We start from the raw sequence: 19,609 nt of genomic DNA, 5'->3' as shown, positions 1-19,609 counted from the left end.
GACACATCGTTTGAGGTTGTTCTCCATTTGTTTTGATCTAACACTCTTTTAACTTAACTAATTTTGGTTGCTTTTTTGCAAAGATCAGGGTTTTTTAATAGTTTTTTTCATTACAACAAAACACATTTTGTGGCTTTTAAAACTCAGCATGGGTAAATTTATAACAGCCAACAGAAACGAATTGAAAACATTTATTTGAAGTTGTTTTTCCAATTGGAAAAGATAAATGAAATTGATTTATTATTTACTCTATTGATTGACTTTTTATTATTATTATTTTGTTACTTACACAGGCACTGTGTCTCCCGTACTGAGCCTGTCGAGCTAAAACGCTGGCCTTTAGTAGTCGCCAGCCCAGTGCGTCCAGCGACCAGCAGCATAGCAGCTTGCCAGTTTCAGAGAACGCCCCTAAATGGTTCCTAACATAGACAGCAATGAAACCGAGGCAGATCAACCCCATATCGAGGCTGCCCAAAGCAACAACGAGACTGATGTTTACTGTACAGGCAACAGGTGAGAACAAAGCAAATGAAACACTGAAATTGAATGTTAAAGCCAATGGACACTTTTGAAACAGAAAAAAAAGTTCACAGATTTACAAATAACCTACAGTATTTACAGAGGGTAATGGTGAGAGACTTCTCTTGAAATATTATTCCATGAAATGCTTTACTCTTTGAGAAAACATTAAAACAGTTGTCATAACATGACGAAACGTGTGGAAACAAGGGTGGGTTTTCCACCCCGACTCCGATGACTGATTGAGCCTAAATATTCACAGGTTTGTTGTTTTATATTTAAGTTGTGATACACGAAGTGTGGGCCTTTGGAAAAAAGGCACTGAACATCTTTGGCAATTGTCAAAGACCAGTATTCTCACTTGTTCAACAACAAAGTTATCAGCTCCAATGAAGAAACAAAATAAGTTTAGAATTACTAAGAAAAAGGTGCCTTTGGCATTCTTTATTTTACTCAAACACAAATTTACAGTTGGCTGTTACAAAATAATAAAACAAAAACCTCTAATTCAATATTGAAAAGGAGAGTAACTACAATATGATCTTTCAAAGTTAGGTAATAAATATCAGTCTGTGGACTTCGAAACTTATTTCATGTGTGGTTTTATGTTTGACAACTTTGACAATAAGGTGGAAATGACTAAAGCCGTGTTCCTAATGGACTTTTATTTTTGAAAGTACCGCGACTTTTCTGTAGAGTGATAAAATTAAATCAAATGGGGATGCATGGTAAACTGACCTCCCTGTCAATTTGCCGCAACCGTGATGTAAAACTAACAGGCCAAAAAAGGTCGCATTTAAGACTTCCGGGAAACCATGGTAATTTATCAGGGCCGCTACATCTACCGCGACCGTGCTTTAAAATGCTACACAACATGCCGGAATATATAAGTCCAGGTGGGAAAGTACGTCAAAATATACAAAAAACCAGTCACGGTAACTTTCCGCGAGGCAGCTGTGGAAAAAAATTCAATGGGAACATAGCTAAACATTCTTTGAGTGTTCAGTCAAAAAGATTTTGTCCGTTATAACTATAAAATACTTAGGTTTCTCTCCTACTTCCAGTGAGCTCCAAAACACTCCTCCCAGAGGTGAGCTGGAACCGGTTCCTGTCCTCAACAAAGAGGACTTCACAGACCCAACAAGTGGTCAAACAGTTCTTGGCAGAGGTGCTTTTGGAGAGGTGACTTTAAAATACCAGCATTCAGCTGCCCGATGGGTCGCATACAAGTCGCTCTTTGAGGGCAGCCGAGATGACATCGTCTTAGAAGCTCAAATGATGCAATTGCTTGGAAAACATCCATCGTTCCCTGCCATCTACGGTGTTGTGATTCAAGATGACCACCTTGCTCTGGTGTCAGAGTTTCTGGGAGATGAGCTCACATCCCGTCCGCTATCTCTCACTGATGCATTGCAGGGAAAGCGCCCTCTAGAGCTCTCGCAAGGAGAGTGGAATGACATTGCTCAGGATATTGTTGATGGGATGTGGTACATGCATCGATGTAGCCTACTCCACCATGACATAAAGACAGACAATATCCTACTTGTTGAGAGTGCCACACGATGGGAGGCACGTATCATAGACTTTGGGCAATGCAAGCAGTCCAAAGAACAACTTGTGGTTCCCCTCCATGAGAAAATCACCCCTCGTTGGGGAATGATGGCTGCCAGGTTACACTGGACAACATTCAGTGACATTTATAGTGTAGGGAAAATACTCCTTCTGATTGGTCAACATGGGAATGTTCCATCACTTACTGAGGGGGGACTGTCCCTCAAGAAGAGTGCAAATTTGTCCAAAGAGCCATCTGATGATGAGAAATACCCTCAGATAGAAATTGTACGATTCCAACTACGAAACAAAAGCAGAAAAATGTGGCATTAATGCCTCACTCTTAAAGGCACTGGACACATCAAAATGGTAAAAACTTTAAGTATATTTTAGCATAAACCTGCCTTAAAAACAATTACTAGCGCTTTGAGCTGCCTGTAAATAAAGCGATTTGTTACATCTTGTTATTAGGGTGTCATGACCTAGTGGTTAAGAGCATCGAATTCAAGTTCTGGTGGTTCAGTCATCAGAGTGTACATGTAGGTTCAAATCCCGGTTATGACACTAGTGTCCTTGAGCAAGACACACTTCACTAAATTTCTTCTCTTCGCCCAGCGGTTTAAATGGGTACCTGCGGGATAGAGGTTGATGTTGGGTTTGAAAAAGCCTTTGGAGCGCCACGGCAGCCTAGGGTGGTATACTTTCCAGGGAGCTGAGAAAGATTACAGGAATGTTATTGGCCCAATGACAATGGAAAGGGCGAGTGAAGAACCAGTTTGTTGCTCAGATATTCCTACAGAAATGGTCTGCCATAACAAGGCACTTACTATTTTTATTTTTTATAATTTAATTATATTTATGTACTTTTTAAATATTTTGTATCTCATATCTTTTTTAAACTTTTGTAATGACTCTGTAATTTGACTCTAACATTTATATAGCGCCATATTCCAACTATCATTGCTCATGGCGCTGTACAGTAAGCTCTTGTAAACAGATGAGATTTCAGTGACATCTTAAAAATATGAGTTGTAGGCGATTGTCTGATGTTGTTTGGAAGAATGTTCCATATCCTGGGGGCTGCAACAAAAAAGGCGCGGTTGCCCCAACTGCGTTTGCTTCTAGGAATGAATCATGCCGATTTGTTTCTCTGCCAGACCATATTTATGTATTTGTTTATCTTTACTTTTACTCTTCTTTTTACTTATTTATTTTTTATTCTTACTAGTTATTTATTATTAGTTTGTATATTTATCTACTTTTATTACTGCTTTGTGTACTATAATGTTTATCTCTATTTATTTCATTGTGTACCCCAGATGTGGGGCAACAGATCTACGGATCATAGTATGTACTTGCTTTTGCTGTCTCTTGCCCATCTCCAGGTATATCGAAGATTGTATTTTGTTTTGTACTCTCATGGCAAATAAAATAATAATAATTATAATAACCATACCTTCAACTCTTTATTCTCAAGCCATGACAACCCTTCTCCACAGTCCCCCACATAGGCAAGATCTGGCCCAGCGTTGTTCCCAAGCTTTCATGATGACCGTTCGAGTGGGGGAGTTAAGCATTGATATGGACGAACATCTAAACAAAAGTAGAGAGATAAACACATTAATATTAATAATGACATATAAAGAGTTCTTATCAAGCACACATATTCTATATATTATTGGTTAACTTGATACAAACAATAAAAACACTCTTAATGATGCTATGTCAGTTTTTTGGCCGATTTGGCCCAAAAATTTTGATTTAAAATTCAATAGGTATTTTGATTGGGGTTGAGAAAGTTACAAGCTTTCATTTGAGCCATTGCTCGAAAAAGTCCGCCAATTATTAGTAGCAGTGAAATAAAGTGCTCAAAATTAGTTTTTGTCGGGACCCCGACAGGTTATCACATAACAAATTCTTATGTGTTTTATAAGAAACGTTTTAAATTTTTGTCATGGTTCCTGACCATTAAAAGTAAAAGTTAAACTTTTTTTCATTAGAGCGGGTGATACTCTTTGAAATACCATTCACTCAAAAAAATCTATTTTTTAATGTTTGGGGCCAAAAATCTGACATAGCATCTTTAACCATTATTTTGGCTGAATTGCAGCTATTTTTACAAAAGATGAAATTTAGCAACACAAAAATAAATGGTAAGAAAATTACGTTAACATAAGTTTGTAAATTTACAATTAAACAACTAGCCTTGCTCAAGGCAGTCGAATTATTCACTCCGAAAAAAGACCGCCGCTGTATAAAAACCCACCCGTATTCACTGTGCGTAACATCGCACGACATGATGCCCCTGTACACTATCCGCATGTAGGGTCTGTGTTGAAGCCACTGACCTCATTACTATAATAAGCGAAGAGTTCCCACGGTCAGCTCATTACCATAATGCCCGCGAAAGACGAGACATGTTTACATCACACACGAGCATGATAGGGTCCAAAGGTCGTGATAAGGGAAGTGCGTGATTGGACGTCAAAATGAATAATTCATTTGCCTCACATCCTGTGTTGTCTGATAGGTCTGACAAAAAATATACATATTCATGGCTGCATACTAGCATATCCGAGAGCCCCCCCAATTTTTTCCACTAGTGGAATTATTTTAATACAACACATTAAACCCAGAAGATACAGACCCGACAAGGCTGTCGGCCTGACGGCCTCCGCATGCGGTTAGTGGTACGAGTGCGATGACTTGTGTGAACAGTATTCGTACGATGTGACAGTGTGTATACGGGTGGGTCATGCGGTGTGATCGCACACACCATGCACAGGGTATACGGGTGGGTTTACAGCGGCATCTTTTCGGAGCGAATAATGCGACTGCCTTGAGCAAGGCTATTAAACAACAAAAAGAAACACATTTAACAATTGCACTAAGAGCAAGACAGCGAGAGGCAAGTAAAAGATGTAATGGGCAATTGTACCAAAAAAACATTTATTGAGGGAGGGCTTTACAACATAATAAACCTTTACTGCTAATGTAGTCCCAAGTTTTCTTAAAGCAGATCTTTCTTAAACAAACCTTGTACAACTTCTTATCTCATCTGGCGGGGCCACGCCCAAGTACAGCCGTCGCACAACATCCGTCTTCTGATGAATCTTGTCAGAGAGTGACCTGACGTTGACCTCCGACCCGGGGAATATATTTAGGCTGTGGCCAAAGGTCGCAATGTTGACCATGTGGGGCGGGGTAGTGTTGAATTGAAAACTCATGGCTTGACGCAGAAGGAGCAGCTTACCAGTTATTCCTATAGGAACACAATGAGTAAAGAATGGAACCTGCTAACAAAAGTGCAATCTCGATTTTGTTATAATGTTGATCATAATTTGTACTAACGTCGTGACTTGATTTTTATATTTGCGCTGTCTCTTGATTTAGAATAATATTGATCTTAATTTTGTAATAACGTTGTATTTTGCTTTTATTATATGTGTACTGTTTCAATGTTGTTTTTGAGACCAATTTGAAAATTTTCTGTTATAGGGAAAAGCAAGAAAGCACCAAGTTTCACTTTTTGTTGGCTATGATTGTGTGATGCTGTATGAGTTAAGGGTTGTTTATTACATGTATGTGACATTAATTATTCACACTTAACATAATAATATTATTGTAAATAAACTGTACTGTCATTGTAACTGCCATCATGAAATAAATGTTTACTGAATTGAATCAAATTAATAAATAACATTATTTTGATCCTTACCCTCTGTGACTGGAGTGACATCCAAAGGATGCATCATGATTTGGCTCGGTAAAAGACAACACTCATCTGTTTAAGAAACAAAGAAAACAAACTTAATTATTATACATCAGGCGCATGAGGAAACCTGTAAAAAGGTGCTTGCAATGAACCAGAAACACCAGGGTTAACCCGTCCACAATGAGGATTCCATTATAGTATAATAATAATTCTATTTAATTCAATTAATTCTGGTTGCAAAACCAAGGACTCTCAGAAAAGTGAACTTAATCACCATACTAGCAAAGAACACCATGGAGAGAAGAAAAGGAAGGAAGTTTCAGTTTGTGACGTGGTAGGAAAACTCCAGTGAAAACCCACACAGTCTGGTAGGGACTGAAAATCATATCCACATAATGCCCAAGGCATGATTCGAACCAAGGTCCTAGACATGGAAGTTGAGGAAAGATACCACTTTGCCAACCTGACTATCGTATTCATTTATTGGTAGTTTTCAACTTTGTATCAAAGCGCATCACACTATCCCATCTGAAGGTTAAAGTAGTTATATATAACTCCAAGCTTTTGGTCGACATCTCAAAATGCAAGTTTTTAAAAATGTTTTTATTTTTTATTTGCCATTTAGAATACTCACCGACAGTATTTTCATCCAGTTCAGCGGGTGGAATCTCCTTACTCGCTAGCCAGACGTGAGTCATGAGTTTGTAGAGATGAGACAGAGTATCCAATGAGTCTATACAGATGGGAATGTAATAAATACAATAATAACGGACATTTATACTGTGCAACACCCTCAGAGTATACTCTACTGTGCTCTACAAGAAATACAAAATATGTAGAGAAAACAAAATAACAAATACAAAAACAGATCAAGAAGGAATTAAATGAGTAAAGTAAACAAATGAGTTTTAAACTTAAATTTAAATACTTAAAGTGAAAATGATGGTCTAATACAAGGAGGGAAATTTTTTCATAGTTTTGGAGCAGCGTAAACAAATGCCCAATCACCTAGGGTAGCCCTTGATTTTCTTGGCGGGTGAGACAACAATGTGTAGTCTTGCGAACTCCTGAGATGGTAAGTTGTTTGAGAGAATGATTTCATGGTCATGAGCTCCTAAATGTAAAGTTAGTTAAGTTGACCATTATTTTTTACCACATGAGGGTGCTTCAAAGTTAAATTTCTTTAACATACAGTTAAATTAAAATGAACACATTTTTCACTCGCTTTCTTTGAGAATTTGCTTGCATTACATTAAATTTAATTGTTATTATTATTCTATTTCTCTCCGAAAAATTGAATCAACTACATATATACATAAAGAAAAACAAATAATAATAATTGCTAAGAAAAAAGAAATCATTAAAAAACATCACAAGGCAAGACTGAGAACAAAAATGATTTTTAAAAGTTTCCTATAACCTTAAGGTTCAGCTTGCCCCCAAAAGTATTTCCAAAACAAAAAGTTTTAGTAAATTATTAAACTCACCTGACGTTGTTGAAAATACAGGCAAGCACGTCTTCTTGCGTATTCCCCATATCTTAATGAGTACGAGCATCTCCCGTAACAAGCACAGGGTAGAGGTGTCTCTCAATACACTTATCTGTAGTTTGAAATAAACGTCATAGAGTCAGCGGAATTCATGGAGAAATACTGCCCTCAACAAAGATAAGTGGCTTCTTGTATAGCGCTCATATCCGTCACTCAGTGACACTCAAGGCGCTTCAACATGTATTTTCCTGCAAGGTATGTTGGACTAGGTTTGAATAATGAGGTGGGGTGTCGTGGCCGAGCTCTGATGCTTCTGTTCAGCAGAGTGTGGGTTCAAATCCCGGTCGTGGCACTTGTGTCCCTGAGCAAGACACTTAACTATAATTGCTTCTCTCCACCCAGGAGTAAATGGGTACCTGTGAAGGCAGAGATGGTTCTTGTGATTGGTTTAGCCGAGTAGCGCATTATTGCGCACAGGCTGTATACTCCCCAGAGAGCTGAGATGGTTTAAGGAATGATTTAAGGCCCAGGGACCAGGGGTAATAATGTCGCTTTGAGACACCCCTGGGGCGTGAAAAGCGCTATATAAAAATAGTCTATTATTATTATTATTATTATTATTAATGAGACCTACTCCTTTAATGTAATGGTTTACAAGCGCTGTGGCCCAATATGCAGCCAATCAAACCAGAAACACCGGGGCGAACCCCTTCTCTGTTTTCACTTCCATTACACAACACACGAGACCAACAGCTTTAGATCCCATGCTAAGGATGCAGCTTAAGGACAAAAGTGTTACGACTGGGACTCGAGCGCACACTCTGCTGATCAGAAACACCAGAGCTTGAGTTCGGTGCTTTCAACCGCTAGGTCGCGGCACAACATTGAAATGGGAGAGACAGTTGTTGGCTACATACCCCTGGTTTAGTTGGGTTAGATGCTTGCTGTGGAACCGTGCTTAAGGTGTAGAGGCAATATTCTGCAATCCACTGGACCAACTGCTGTAGGGACTGGATGGAATCTGCATGATGACAAAGTCAGGAACCAGACAATAAGGAATAGTATTCGTTGGCCATTTTCAAACCTTGCCTTGGACCTGAGCTCTGGCTTTGTTAGTTATTCTCGAATTAGGCACTTTTAGTCAAACAGACCGGACAGTACCTAAGCCGGAGCTTTAACACAAGATGAAGTTTTGAAAAAGGGACACACACTTTAACCTTTTAGAGACGAAATCCATTTTTGTATAGTCATCACCATACACCCAAACAGCGCTAATCTTGTTGATTTTTTGAACCGCTATTTTCAGGTAAAATGTCAATAAAACTAGGAAATACATGGTTCTGTTGTAAATTCTATGTGTACATGGGAAACCTTGGAAAATGTCAATACAGTCCCAAACTTGTCTTTGTCCCGATTGTTTGAGCAAAAGTTGGCCAAATATTGGTACAAGCAGTTTGGTACAAGCCCCTTGCAGCCGCTATGGTTTCTAAAGAGTTAAACATTGTCCTTCCATTTTCATACCAATTTGACCAATAAAAATCTATAAGAGTGAGATGACTGGTAGGGTAATAATAGTAAAACCAGGTTGTTTTAAATTAAAAGTTCAACTTTTTTACAAATGTCTGTAACTTACTTGGGTCCAGAGCATAGTCCTTGGTGTCTATGTTTAGCATCAACTTAGTCAAGTCTAACTCTGTACTATGTGCACAAATAGCTGGGGGGAAATGAATCAAAAAGTGGTTTTATTAATGTTGAAATGAAACTTCCGTTTCACTTTATGAGGACACAACACATTACCTTCGGATTGGGCGCTGTATATAGATATATTTGGCTCTTGGGAAAAAAAGTAGAAAAACTTTATTCAGTACAAGGACTGACACACATATACATCTTCTGACTTTACCAGTGAGTTTCTCAGCCGGCCCTTTATCCTGAGCGGTGACGCTGGTCGGTCTGAGGAGGGATCTAAACTCAGATGAAATGGCGTTGAGTAAAAGCTTGCAGTAACAATCTACTGACTTGCCGGCACCACTGGAGGTCATTCTGCATTGATGAACAAAATAATATAATAATAATAGTGGCTTATTATATACAGGGTGAATCAAAAAGAAGTTGACCGGATGGTGATGTTATTCAAAACAAACAAATGACACCTGAACATGTCAACAGTTAATAATAATAATAATATTAAAAAAACATTTATATAGCGCCAAATCCATTAAAAATGCTCCCAGGCGCTTTACAACAATAAAAAACTTTCATTTTAACCACAAAAAAACAAATAATTAGGTCAAAAATATTATCATAAAACAATAAAGATACATGTACACCTTATGGCGTGGGGTCTGGGCCACCCAAGGGCCCCCACATTTGTATTCCTTTTTTTTTAGATGCGAAATCCGACGCTTCTGGACAACACTGCATGTCAAACCCAAAATGGTTGGGGCCAACTTGATCCTGAAAGTTTTGAATATGAGCGTAACGAGAACAGTCTATTGTGGCAAAGTTACATTAGTTTACCTGTGAAGGGAGGCTTTGACGGCTACCAACCGACTGAATAATAATTCTTGTGTCGACTTGGATTGTCTGTTAAATGCTTCAGTCAAACGGTCAATCACCGTGTCGACCATACCTTAATATAAAAAAACAAAGTACTGTAACAATGTGTGATTTCAGCTTGATATAGGGTGCGTTCGGTTAGCTTCCCTGGGTCGACCCGGAAGTGCTCACTCGGGTGAGCCCCTGACAACAGCTAATCGAACGATCACACTCGCCCTCTTGTGGTGACAGCATGCACCTCAGGTCACCCCAAGTGACCCACTCCACATGCAGGGCACTGGGGCTGACCCGGGTGAGCCTCGTCAAAGCTATTCGAACATACCGGGGCAGACCGGGGTCGACCCAGGGAAGCTAAACGAACACACCCTTCATATGTATGCCTAAAGGCACTGGACACCTTTGGTAGATGACTCGAAGTTGAATGAGAATAATGAAAAGAAAAAACACCCTTGCTGCACAAAAATGTGTGTGCTTTCAAAAGCCTACTGAAAGGCTTCAGGCCTGAAGTCTTTCAATATTTGAGTGAGAAATTACCTCTTTCTAATAAACCATAATACTTCAGAGGGAGCTGTTTTACACAATGTTTTATACTATCAACAGCTCTAACTAGTAAAGTTTTATGCCAACAATTATTTTGAGTAATTACCAATAGTGTCCAGTGCCTTTAACAATTCAGCAAGATTTGAACTTCTACTTCCATTCAACCAAAAAGGTCATGTATATTGCTAAGTATGATAACATTATACCTTGGCTGATAAACTTTTTTTCCCCCGTGAGCATAACTGTTCATTGTGCCTAGCTAAACTGTTCATAGCTCTATAAAGTTTGGCTAATGTACATGTACATTAATTATTTACTCCATGTTTTATTTGGTATCAAATGAGGAAATAAAAATAGTAAACATTTGATTATCTCGTCACTTAAAAACCAACCTGGTGTGATTGTATGAAGTAAGTCCCACCACTCATAGCCAGTCACCAGACTATACTCCAACAAGTTGACAACCTGGGCGATGGTATGGGCCCTTGCGGCACCTATAGAGTACACAACAGAACCAATAATTGATTTCATGGTTCCTATGGCTGTTATTAGACTTTAAAGCCATTGGACACTTTCGGTAAACAGTGCTGTCCAAGGCCCACACTTCGTGTATTACAACTTATATATAAAATAACAAACCTGTGAAAATTTAGGCTCAATCGGTCATCGGAGTCGGGACAAAATAACGGGAAAACCCACACTTGTTTCCGCACGTTTCGCCATGTCATGACATGTGTTTACTATAAGCATTGATAACGCAGTCAGGTGCAGTTGAAATAACAAATTAATTAGTTGATGTCGTGCTGTACAAAAGATGATCAAAATATACCTTGGTCTAGTGCCTGACCCAGCGTTGGTGCAATCTTGATGAGGCACAGGGCCCCCATCCGGTCTACCGCCATGATACTGCAACAAGTGCTTGACATCTCCATACACATGAGGTGCTTGCCGTTGTAAACTTTCTGTCTCTTAGCTTCAAACACAAGAAAAAGTCATACACTTATTGGTTTTGCTGGGTTTTTTTTTTGCTACTTTAGTGCTGAGACAGTTCTTTGACAATTCCTCTGGGTTGAATTTCATACAGCTGCTTAAGCACAAAATGCAGGTAAGCACAACAACATTATTCTTACAAGAATATGGTTACCAGCCAAACCATAACTTTTCATGTAGTCTCAGACTGGAATCCTGCTAATGTTTGCTTAGCAGAAACTTGTCAAGCGATATATTTTCTGCTTCAGCAGATCAACAAAGGACACTGCATACCCAAAAATTCTGCACTTACAGTCACCATTCTCCGCAATTTCATAAGGCTCCTTAACGTCCGATTTTGTTTGCTTACTGTGCGGTTTCCATTTCATAGCGATGCTAACCGTAAGCATACAAAAAGGCATGCTAACATTCCAGTGCGAACTGCACAAAAATGAATGACCTAACAATGCAAATCCATGGTGGACGGGCAAGCTGGGCGCCTAATTTTCTTGCTACCCTGTTAAATATGTATTCACCTCAGCAACTTGTTTCCGCTATAGTAAGCACAACATTTTGATTACCGCTAAGCAGTACTATGAAATTGGGCCCTGGTTATCCAAGTTTATTATGTGTTGTTACTCACCCTGAGATCCTGTGTCTACTTTTGCTCCTTCATACTTGAACGACGCACACGGCTTTAGAGACACCCTTAAAAAGAAAAAAAAATAGTCAAAATCAATCTCTGCCCCATGTATACCAAAATATTTTCTCTGCAACCAAAATAATGTGTTTCACATAATATTCATAGCCTATTATAATTGCCAACATGTGGATGCTACCCTTTGTACGATCACCAGAGGCATGTTGCCACCTACTCCTGGGGCTGAAACAGGGTTTTCCCCTACACAGTCCTAGGGTATCATCCACTAGGAGCCGGGTTGGTAGACAGAATACACCACCTTCCCAAAATTCTACAAAGCAATTATGGTTAAGTGCCTTGGTCAAGGGCACTAGCGTCATGCCTGGGTATCGAGCCCGCATTCTGCTGCTGGCAACACCAGACCTTGGGTCCGTGACGTAGACGGCTCAGCCACGACACGCTGCATGAAGGTTTTAATAAAGGTTTTTTTGTTTTGTTTTTTTACTCACCTATGAAGTAATTTGACACTGCCATCTTGGAATGCAACAGCCATGACCATCCCTGGCCCATTGTAGATAGATTTACTGGAAAGTTTGACCGGTAGTTTGGGCAGACACAAACCCGTAACAGCAGAAGAATTGGTGTAGCAGGTACCGAAAACCCATTTCTGTGGTTGTAAAAATGTGAGATATGAATGTTATTCCTTTTTGCTTGGAACTGGTTGCCTGTTAGACTGGTTCCCTGTCCACAAGCATAAGGACAGGTATTGGTTTTTATATCTATACACATGTACATCAAATTTAACTGCGAATCTCCAGAACCATGAAGGCCATGTGAAATGATACAAGGTAAAAGATGTCTATGAACATTGGCCCAACGATAGATCTCTGGCAAACTCACATGCCTCGAAATATGACGTCAGATGTTCAGGCTAGTTGCCTGTCAGTTCACCACATTTTTGACAGCATGAGGGAGCATCAACAGCAAGTTTCCTTGCAACGCAAGGGTATTATCTTACTTTGAATCCCTAAATGTTGTTTCTTATATCAATGACCAAACAAATAGTAACAACAATGACAGTTACAATGTCCAGGAGCTGACATCGGACATCAAACACAAATGGGTCTTTACATTCAAAGATGAATGGTTGTGCCAGTCATAAGCTCAAATTCAATGCCGACAAGTTCTCAAAAGAACATAATCTATCTGGCAAGTAGATACACACATGGTGTTAACGCAACCCAAATATATAAACCAGAGAGAGATCTTTACGATACCTGAGTGGTTGGTTGGGACTCCCTGGATGGTGGAGGACTAGTCTGAAATATTTTGTTCAACGGAACAAACTCTTTACTCAAACTCCAGAACTCGACACATGAACCTGATGAGCCTACAAAAAGACAAAATTAGAAAACTAGTTTTGTTACACAGTCAACTGATGACTAGTCCAACATGGACAATCTGAGACAACAATAGTTTTAAAAGAACCATTATAACCCACCTCAAAATCAACTTAAAACCACGGCGCACAAAAGTGACAGAACACCTGTGATAAAACTGTGCAACATATCACGTAACCCCTAGAAGGGATAACAAATAGTATTGAGAGCGCCCTCACGCGGTCATAAATCTGGCGGTTTAAGATCTTACCAATGGCTGATATGATGAGTTGCTCGGCTGGGACTGATGTACTCTCCTCTTCATAACACTCCTTGTTGATAAATCTCAGATGTGTGATGGTTAAATCTGCCAGTAGTTAAAAACAATCAATCAGAATCAACTATTAAAGAGAGTCTTCCAGTTCAAATTCAGTTTGATGAACCACTAATTTTCAAATAGATAGAGTCCTTACGAATGTGGGAGAAGTCTCTAAACCTTTGTTAAAATGGTGTAAAATGCCATTGTATTTGATACCACACCTCCTTCTTACATAATTCAGTGTTTCCTTGATACCATATATCTTTGTTTTTCTGTTATTCTTTTCTGGTAAATCTGAGCTGCAGTGAACCATTTGATTAGCCCATCAGAGTTCTTCTTTTAAGATCCTTCAGTCTGTTCATTGATCATGTCAATGTCTGTTGGGCCATTGTTCACATTTGCTCCTTATATTAAAAAAAAAAAAAAAGTTGTTTGCAACGGCTAATTCTATTTTCTCAAAAAAAAAAAGGGTGAAATTTTTTTAACATCCTAAAAATCTAAAGAATCTAAAGAACTACATGTATGCACAGAAATTTCTTTACTAAATCAGTACAGAGTACCAAATCAGGTTCCACAACCTGGCAAGGACACTTGTGACTTGGCTAGGTTCTTTTGGTCTTTATTTCAGACTTGATGTGATAAGGGCTACGGTTGGTCATCATGCCATAATCACATTTCAATACTTTAACAACTTGGATAGACTCTTTAAAAAGAAAATTGAAAAGTTCCCTTACATTTGTCTTTGTTGTTGAGATCGACACAGCACTGTACATGAAGGGATGGCAGGTAGTCTGTTTCAATAAATACTTTGTCTGAGAAACAAAATACTAGTCAAGGAAAATCAAAAAAATAAGCAAATTAACAGGGACTCAGATAATTAGGATTTGAAACTTTGCATGGTGGAAATACGATATGGAAAGGTTTGCGGTAACACCATGTAATGACTATCTCTAATGAGTTGGGGTGGTTCTGAAAAGAACCGTTGGTTTCAACTTGACGTTTCGATCAGTATGCTCTGGTCGTCTTCTGGAGAGAAAAAAGAAAAGAAAAAAGAAGATGACCAGAGCATACTGATCGAAACGTCGAGTTGAAACCAACGGTTCTTTTCAGAACCACCCCAACTCATTAGAGATAGTCATTACATGGTGTTACCTCAGAACCACCCCAACTCATTTAGAGATAGTCATTACATGGTGTTACCGCAAACCTTTCAATAGGGACTTTTCGTTTTCGACGATGGATGGTTCTGCGACGGTTGTTCAGCTAAACGTTGTCGTTTTCAGCACAACGAAGATTCATCCCAAGTACTGTCGTAGAAATTGAGGGACGACCGTCCTCAAAGCCGACGCATGCGCAGATGACGCCAAATGTCATCTTTACCGTTACAGAACCATCCGTCGTCGAAAACGAAAAGTCCCTTATATCGACTCAGATAATGTTTGAAGCTTTGCATTGTGTGGATAATAGGAATAACTACAACTAGTAAACTTGCTGACAAAACAAGCATGTGCCTGTTGCACAATAGTAAGACTTGTTGACTCTATCGCCAAGAAGCTTGAGTATTCAAAAGGATACCATCTCTCCAGCTGAGATTAACTTTGTAGACTTGGACGGGGCTTCGGCAGCTGCCATCCGATGTGGCTATTAAGATGTCACCGGCTGGGGGAAAAAAATATTCAAACGAAATGATTGCATGAAGGATAAAGAATACTATGTAGATTTTACACCAATTTGTGATAAACACTGTAAGTCATTGTTGGTACTTTCCCAATTCCTACAGGGAAAAAAAACCAACAGGATTCAAATCCATAACCCCGCAAGGGAGGGAAGGGCACATTTTCATAGAGCTGCTCAAGCTTTAAAGTTCAAATACAGTGAAAACATACAGGTGACTCTAATGTTCAACTGAGTTTAAACTTTCACAGGTTTGTCATTTCATTGTATGTATTAGGCCACATAAAGTGTGGATACTGGTCTTTACAAAGTACAAATGTTGTCCATGTGTTTTAAGAGAATGGAAGATGGGGATGAGAGATACTTACAGCTAGAGTAAGCAATGTCAGCTAGTTCAGCATGGCATCTTGTTTTCCCGAGACACTCAGTAAATGTACTTGTCCCGCCTCCGCTCTTCAGAATCGTCACAGAAACCTACATGCAGAAATAACCAAAATTGTCTATAAAACATACACTGATACATGATAAATGATAATAATCTATTTGTAATATAGATTTTCCTACTTTTCCCAGGGTATACTTTTGAACCATTCCTCCAATTTGTTTCATTCCCTCGAGACATACAATACTGCTTAAATTAGCGCTAAGGGGTTAAAGCCAACACGATATCATCTCAACACTCTCAAGTTCCAATTTGTATACACCTGGGTTAAGAGAATTTTGAATACACCTGGGTTAAGAGAAGCAAAGCTTTTCCCGTAGGTTTTTAATTTTGCCAATTTTTAATACACTTCTTTTATGTGCTGTTTCTTGTGCTTTGTATGTGTAAATTATTGTAAAGCACCTTGGTCCGTTTTGGAAATGCGCTATATAAATCTTTTTTAATCTTAATAATAATAAATAATTATGGTTCTGTGCCTTGCTCGAGGGCACAAGCGTCATGACCGAGATTCAAACCCACACTCCCATGACTCAACCATCAGAACCTGAATCAATGCCGCTGGGCCACAACGCACCACAAATAAGCTACTAGAATGTAAGAAATATTACACAAAATAAATAAATCTGTGGTAAAATCCCAAAAAAATTCTTCTCACTAGGCCTGTAGAGGTGACAGCTATCCACCCAACGGCCGGTTTGGTTCCCACTTGTAGCAAAGAGGGTGTGAATCGGGAACGAGTAAACTTATCCAGCATGCTTGGAGAGTCAATATTGTCCACATTGTAGGAAATCTGAAGGAAAGAGAACAGATGGACACTATTGGTAAACAATCAAAATGATTGTTAGCATAACAACTTTATTGATAGTATAAAACATTGTGAGAAAGGGCACTCTCTAAAGTAACATAGTTTTTGAGAAAGGGGTAATTTCTCACTCAAATAAAAGACTTCAACTGAAGCCTTTTATAAGGTATCTGAAAGCACACAAATTTGTGCAAAACGGGTATCTTTTCTTTTATTATTCTCTTGCAATTGCAATGATAAATTGAGTCAAATTTTGTTATTTTATGCATAATTGGGATACACCAAGTGAGAATACTGGTCTTTGACAATTACCAAAACTTGAACTCACTTTGACTCCATTGTGAAGCCATCCCAGTGCAACGATGGGCTCTCCATTGACGTGACTCTCCGCTACACTCTCCCAGTCATTCAACAAATGGTCCTTCATCTGCCATAATACAGAGGTACCCGAGCTATCACCGGACAACAGCCGTGTACCGCTTGCATTCCACTGCAATACTTGAATCAAATCCTTATGTACACCGCTTATGCTATTTGGAGAAAGAAATAACTTTCATCACACAATGAAAGCTTGAAAGGGGATCAGTATGGGTTCAAGTCCCGGTCCTGATACTTGTGTCTTTAAGCAAGACACCTAACCATTGTTGCTGCATCAAATGGAACATGTGCTGCAGGTTCTGTGTGTTGTGTAACAGGTAAAAGTACCCAGTGCACTTACATACAAAATACTGAGCGCTTTGATACGCCCCTAGGGGTGTGATAAAGTGCTGTATAAGAACTCAGTATTAATATTATTTTTGAAAAAAATCTGTCACAAGATTATATTTATTTAATTTGGGGTTTAACAAAGGCAGATTGACTCAAGAGCAGGATTTCACCCAAAGACCTCCGGATAAACGTCCAGGTGCTCCACCAACTGAGCAATCTAGCCCTACTTATAGTATGTTGGCGATCACCCTATTTTGTCAGTATCTTTTTATATACAATTAATTTGAGTAAACACCCAACAACACCGGGAATTGAACCGAGTTCCAAAGAGGTGAAAGACACAGACAGAAACCACCTGTATTAAGTCTCTTTACCTTGAGGCGCAGTCAATCTGCAACTGTTTTGTGCTTAAATTGTTCTTTATTATTGTTATTAATATTTACCTATGAAGTTCCCATGGTCTGTCTGGATCAACGACGTGTATCTTGGGTCGATAGAGCTCCCTTTCTGCTAGACCCTTACTGTTGTTTAACGTGCTGAATGCCAGGATGTTACGACACGACCAGCTGCAGGCAGTGTCTCCAATCAACTTCTTGGTGCTGATGACAAAAAAGTACAATAAATGCTTTCAAATTACACCATTGAAATGCAGTACTCAAATAATGCATCTCCACTGCCATTTTTGTTGTTCTTCGTAACACTGTAACATTTAGATGGGAATGTTTTGATGGTCACCCTAGGGCCTATATGAGGTTCGTGGAGACGATAGCAGAACGAACCTCATTCATATTGACCTATTAGGAGTATTTGGAACCATGCAAGGAAGTAGTTGCAATCGATAACGTAACCCTCCTCCCGACCATCGGGAGGAGGGTTACGTTATCCTAACTAGCGAGGAAGTACTCCTAGAACTATGGGGGTTTCTATTCACTATCGTCTCCCGTAACCTCATAGACGTACATCTCTCACGACAATAACAAGTCGCTTTTTTCTGGTTCTTTTACAAAGTTTTAATTTTGTGAACGCAAATCTCTTCTTCTTCTTTTTTTTCTCTCAAAATTAGGCTCTATGTGTCCTTTGAACTCTCATTGGCCCCTGTGGGCGACAGAAAATCCACTCCGCAATCTCAAAAATTGTTTAAAATGATAAATTCTTTCCGTAATTCAGTCCCCAAACTACTCCGTTTTACCACCACACTACCAATGCGGATTGTCCCCGACCGTGGGCGTGATTTTGTCCCAGGACAAACGTACGGTCGGGGACAATCGGCATTTGTAGTGTAGTGGTAAAACGGAGTAGTTGGGGACTGAATTACAGTTAGAATTTATTTTATAATTTTTAACAATTTTTGAGATTGCGGAGTGGATTTTCTGTCGCCCACAGGGCCAATGAGAGTTCAAAGGACACATAGAGCCTAATTTTGTGAGAAAAAAGAAAAGAAAAAAAGAGATTTGCGTTCACAAAATTAAAACTTTATAAAAGAAACAGAAAAAACAGACTCGTTATTGTCGTGAGAGATGTACGTCTATGACAATAATATTATGATTATGAGGTTACGGGAGACGAAAGCGAAACAAAACCACATAGTTCTAGGAGTAGCGAGGAAGCACTTATCTGGTGACTTTCATGTGTAATTTTACTAATAAATAACATTAATATTATTAATAATTTGTAATAAAATTTTTAAAAAGTGATGATCATTCTGATAATAAGACAAAGTTCCAAACGTGTAAAAAATACAGGTCAACTTAATGCGCCTTTTAGTAGTGTGCTGAATTACAAATTTCTGTCCCCAACTACTCCTGTAGTGTAAGTAAGTGTAAGTGTATTAAATTTTACAGTTTACATTGTATCTGTTCGGTACTGCACACAAACTCCACTATCGGAATATCAATGGTGCAGGCAATGACAAGTGAAAAGTCTTCGTGTTTAACATTAATGAATAGACTTAATTTGTACAAAAAAAGTTCCATTCCTAACATGAATAAACAAAACATGTTTTTGTTTAAGTGTCCGGAATCTGAGCATTCATGAGTCTTTGTTGTGTCAACCTTCGTCCGACAAAACTTACCACAAGTTTGCGTCTGTTTTAGGCCATTCCGAAACATAAACTAACTCCATCTCAATTCACAACGATCCAATGAATTTTACAGATAGCTTTGAAATAATGTGATTGACCTAATTACGACGAGTCAAGGTAAATTTACTGGTGTTCAATTATAAATAATTTCCGTCATGGGCGCCGCCATATTGTTTTACAGAATGAATAAATGCACCTTCGTTTCCGGTATTTAATATGGCA

At 38.9% G+C, this 19,609-nt stretch overlaps 2 protein-coding genes across 2 annotated transcripts; one reads left to right on the top strand and one right to left on the bottom strand.

Annotated features, from left to right (window-relative positions):
• The first annotated feature begins 1,515 nt into the window (after positions 1-1,515).
• Positions 1,516-2,403, top strand: LOC139949206 (tyrosine-protein kinase csk-1-like). Its single transcript, XM_071947601.1, has one exon. The coding sequence runs from the start codon at positions 1,795-1,797 to the stop codon at positions 2,401-2,403; it is 609 nt and encodes a 202-aa protein (XP_071803702.1). The 5' UTR covers positions 1,516-1,794.
• LOC139948690 (mediator of RNA polymerase II transcription subunit 16-like) lies at positions 2,233-19,573 on the bottom strand. Its single transcript, XM_071946937.1, has 23 exons — positions 19,379-19,573; positions 17,751-17,906; positions 16,928-17,129; positions 16,453-16,587; positions 15,724-15,829; positions 15,257-15,340; positions 14,416-14,493; positions 13,634-13,729; positions 13,261-13,373; positions 12,493-12,650; positions 11,987-12,051; positions 11,204-11,347; positions 10,767-10,868; positions 9,796-9,907; positions 9,179-9,318; positions 8,909-8,989; positions 8,193-8,296; positions 7,273-7,387; positions 6,420-6,518; positions 5,789-5,854; positions 5,107-5,332; positions 3,527-3,663; positions 2,233-2,370 (listed from the first exon to the last, which is right to left on the bottom strand). Exons 1-22 carry the CDS (start codon positions 19,426-19,428, stop codon positions 3,543-3,545), a joined length of 2,553 nt encoding a protein of 850 aa, XP_071803038.1. The 5' UTR covers positions 19,429-19,573; the 3' UTR covers positions 2,233-2,370; positions 3,527-3,542.
• Between the last annotated feature and the right edge of the window lie 36 nt (positions 19,574-19,609).

This window comes from Asterias amurensis, chromosome 16 (genome assembly GCF_032118995.1).
Source record: "Asterias amurensis chromosome 16, ASM3211899v1".
Classification (NCBI taxonomy): domain Eukaryota; kingdom Metazoa; phylum Echinodermata; class Asteroidea; order Forcipulatida; family Asteriidae; genus Asterias; species Asterias amurensis.
Note: the sequence above shows the minus strand (reverse complement) of the source record. Positions and strands in the feature narration are given on the sequence as shown.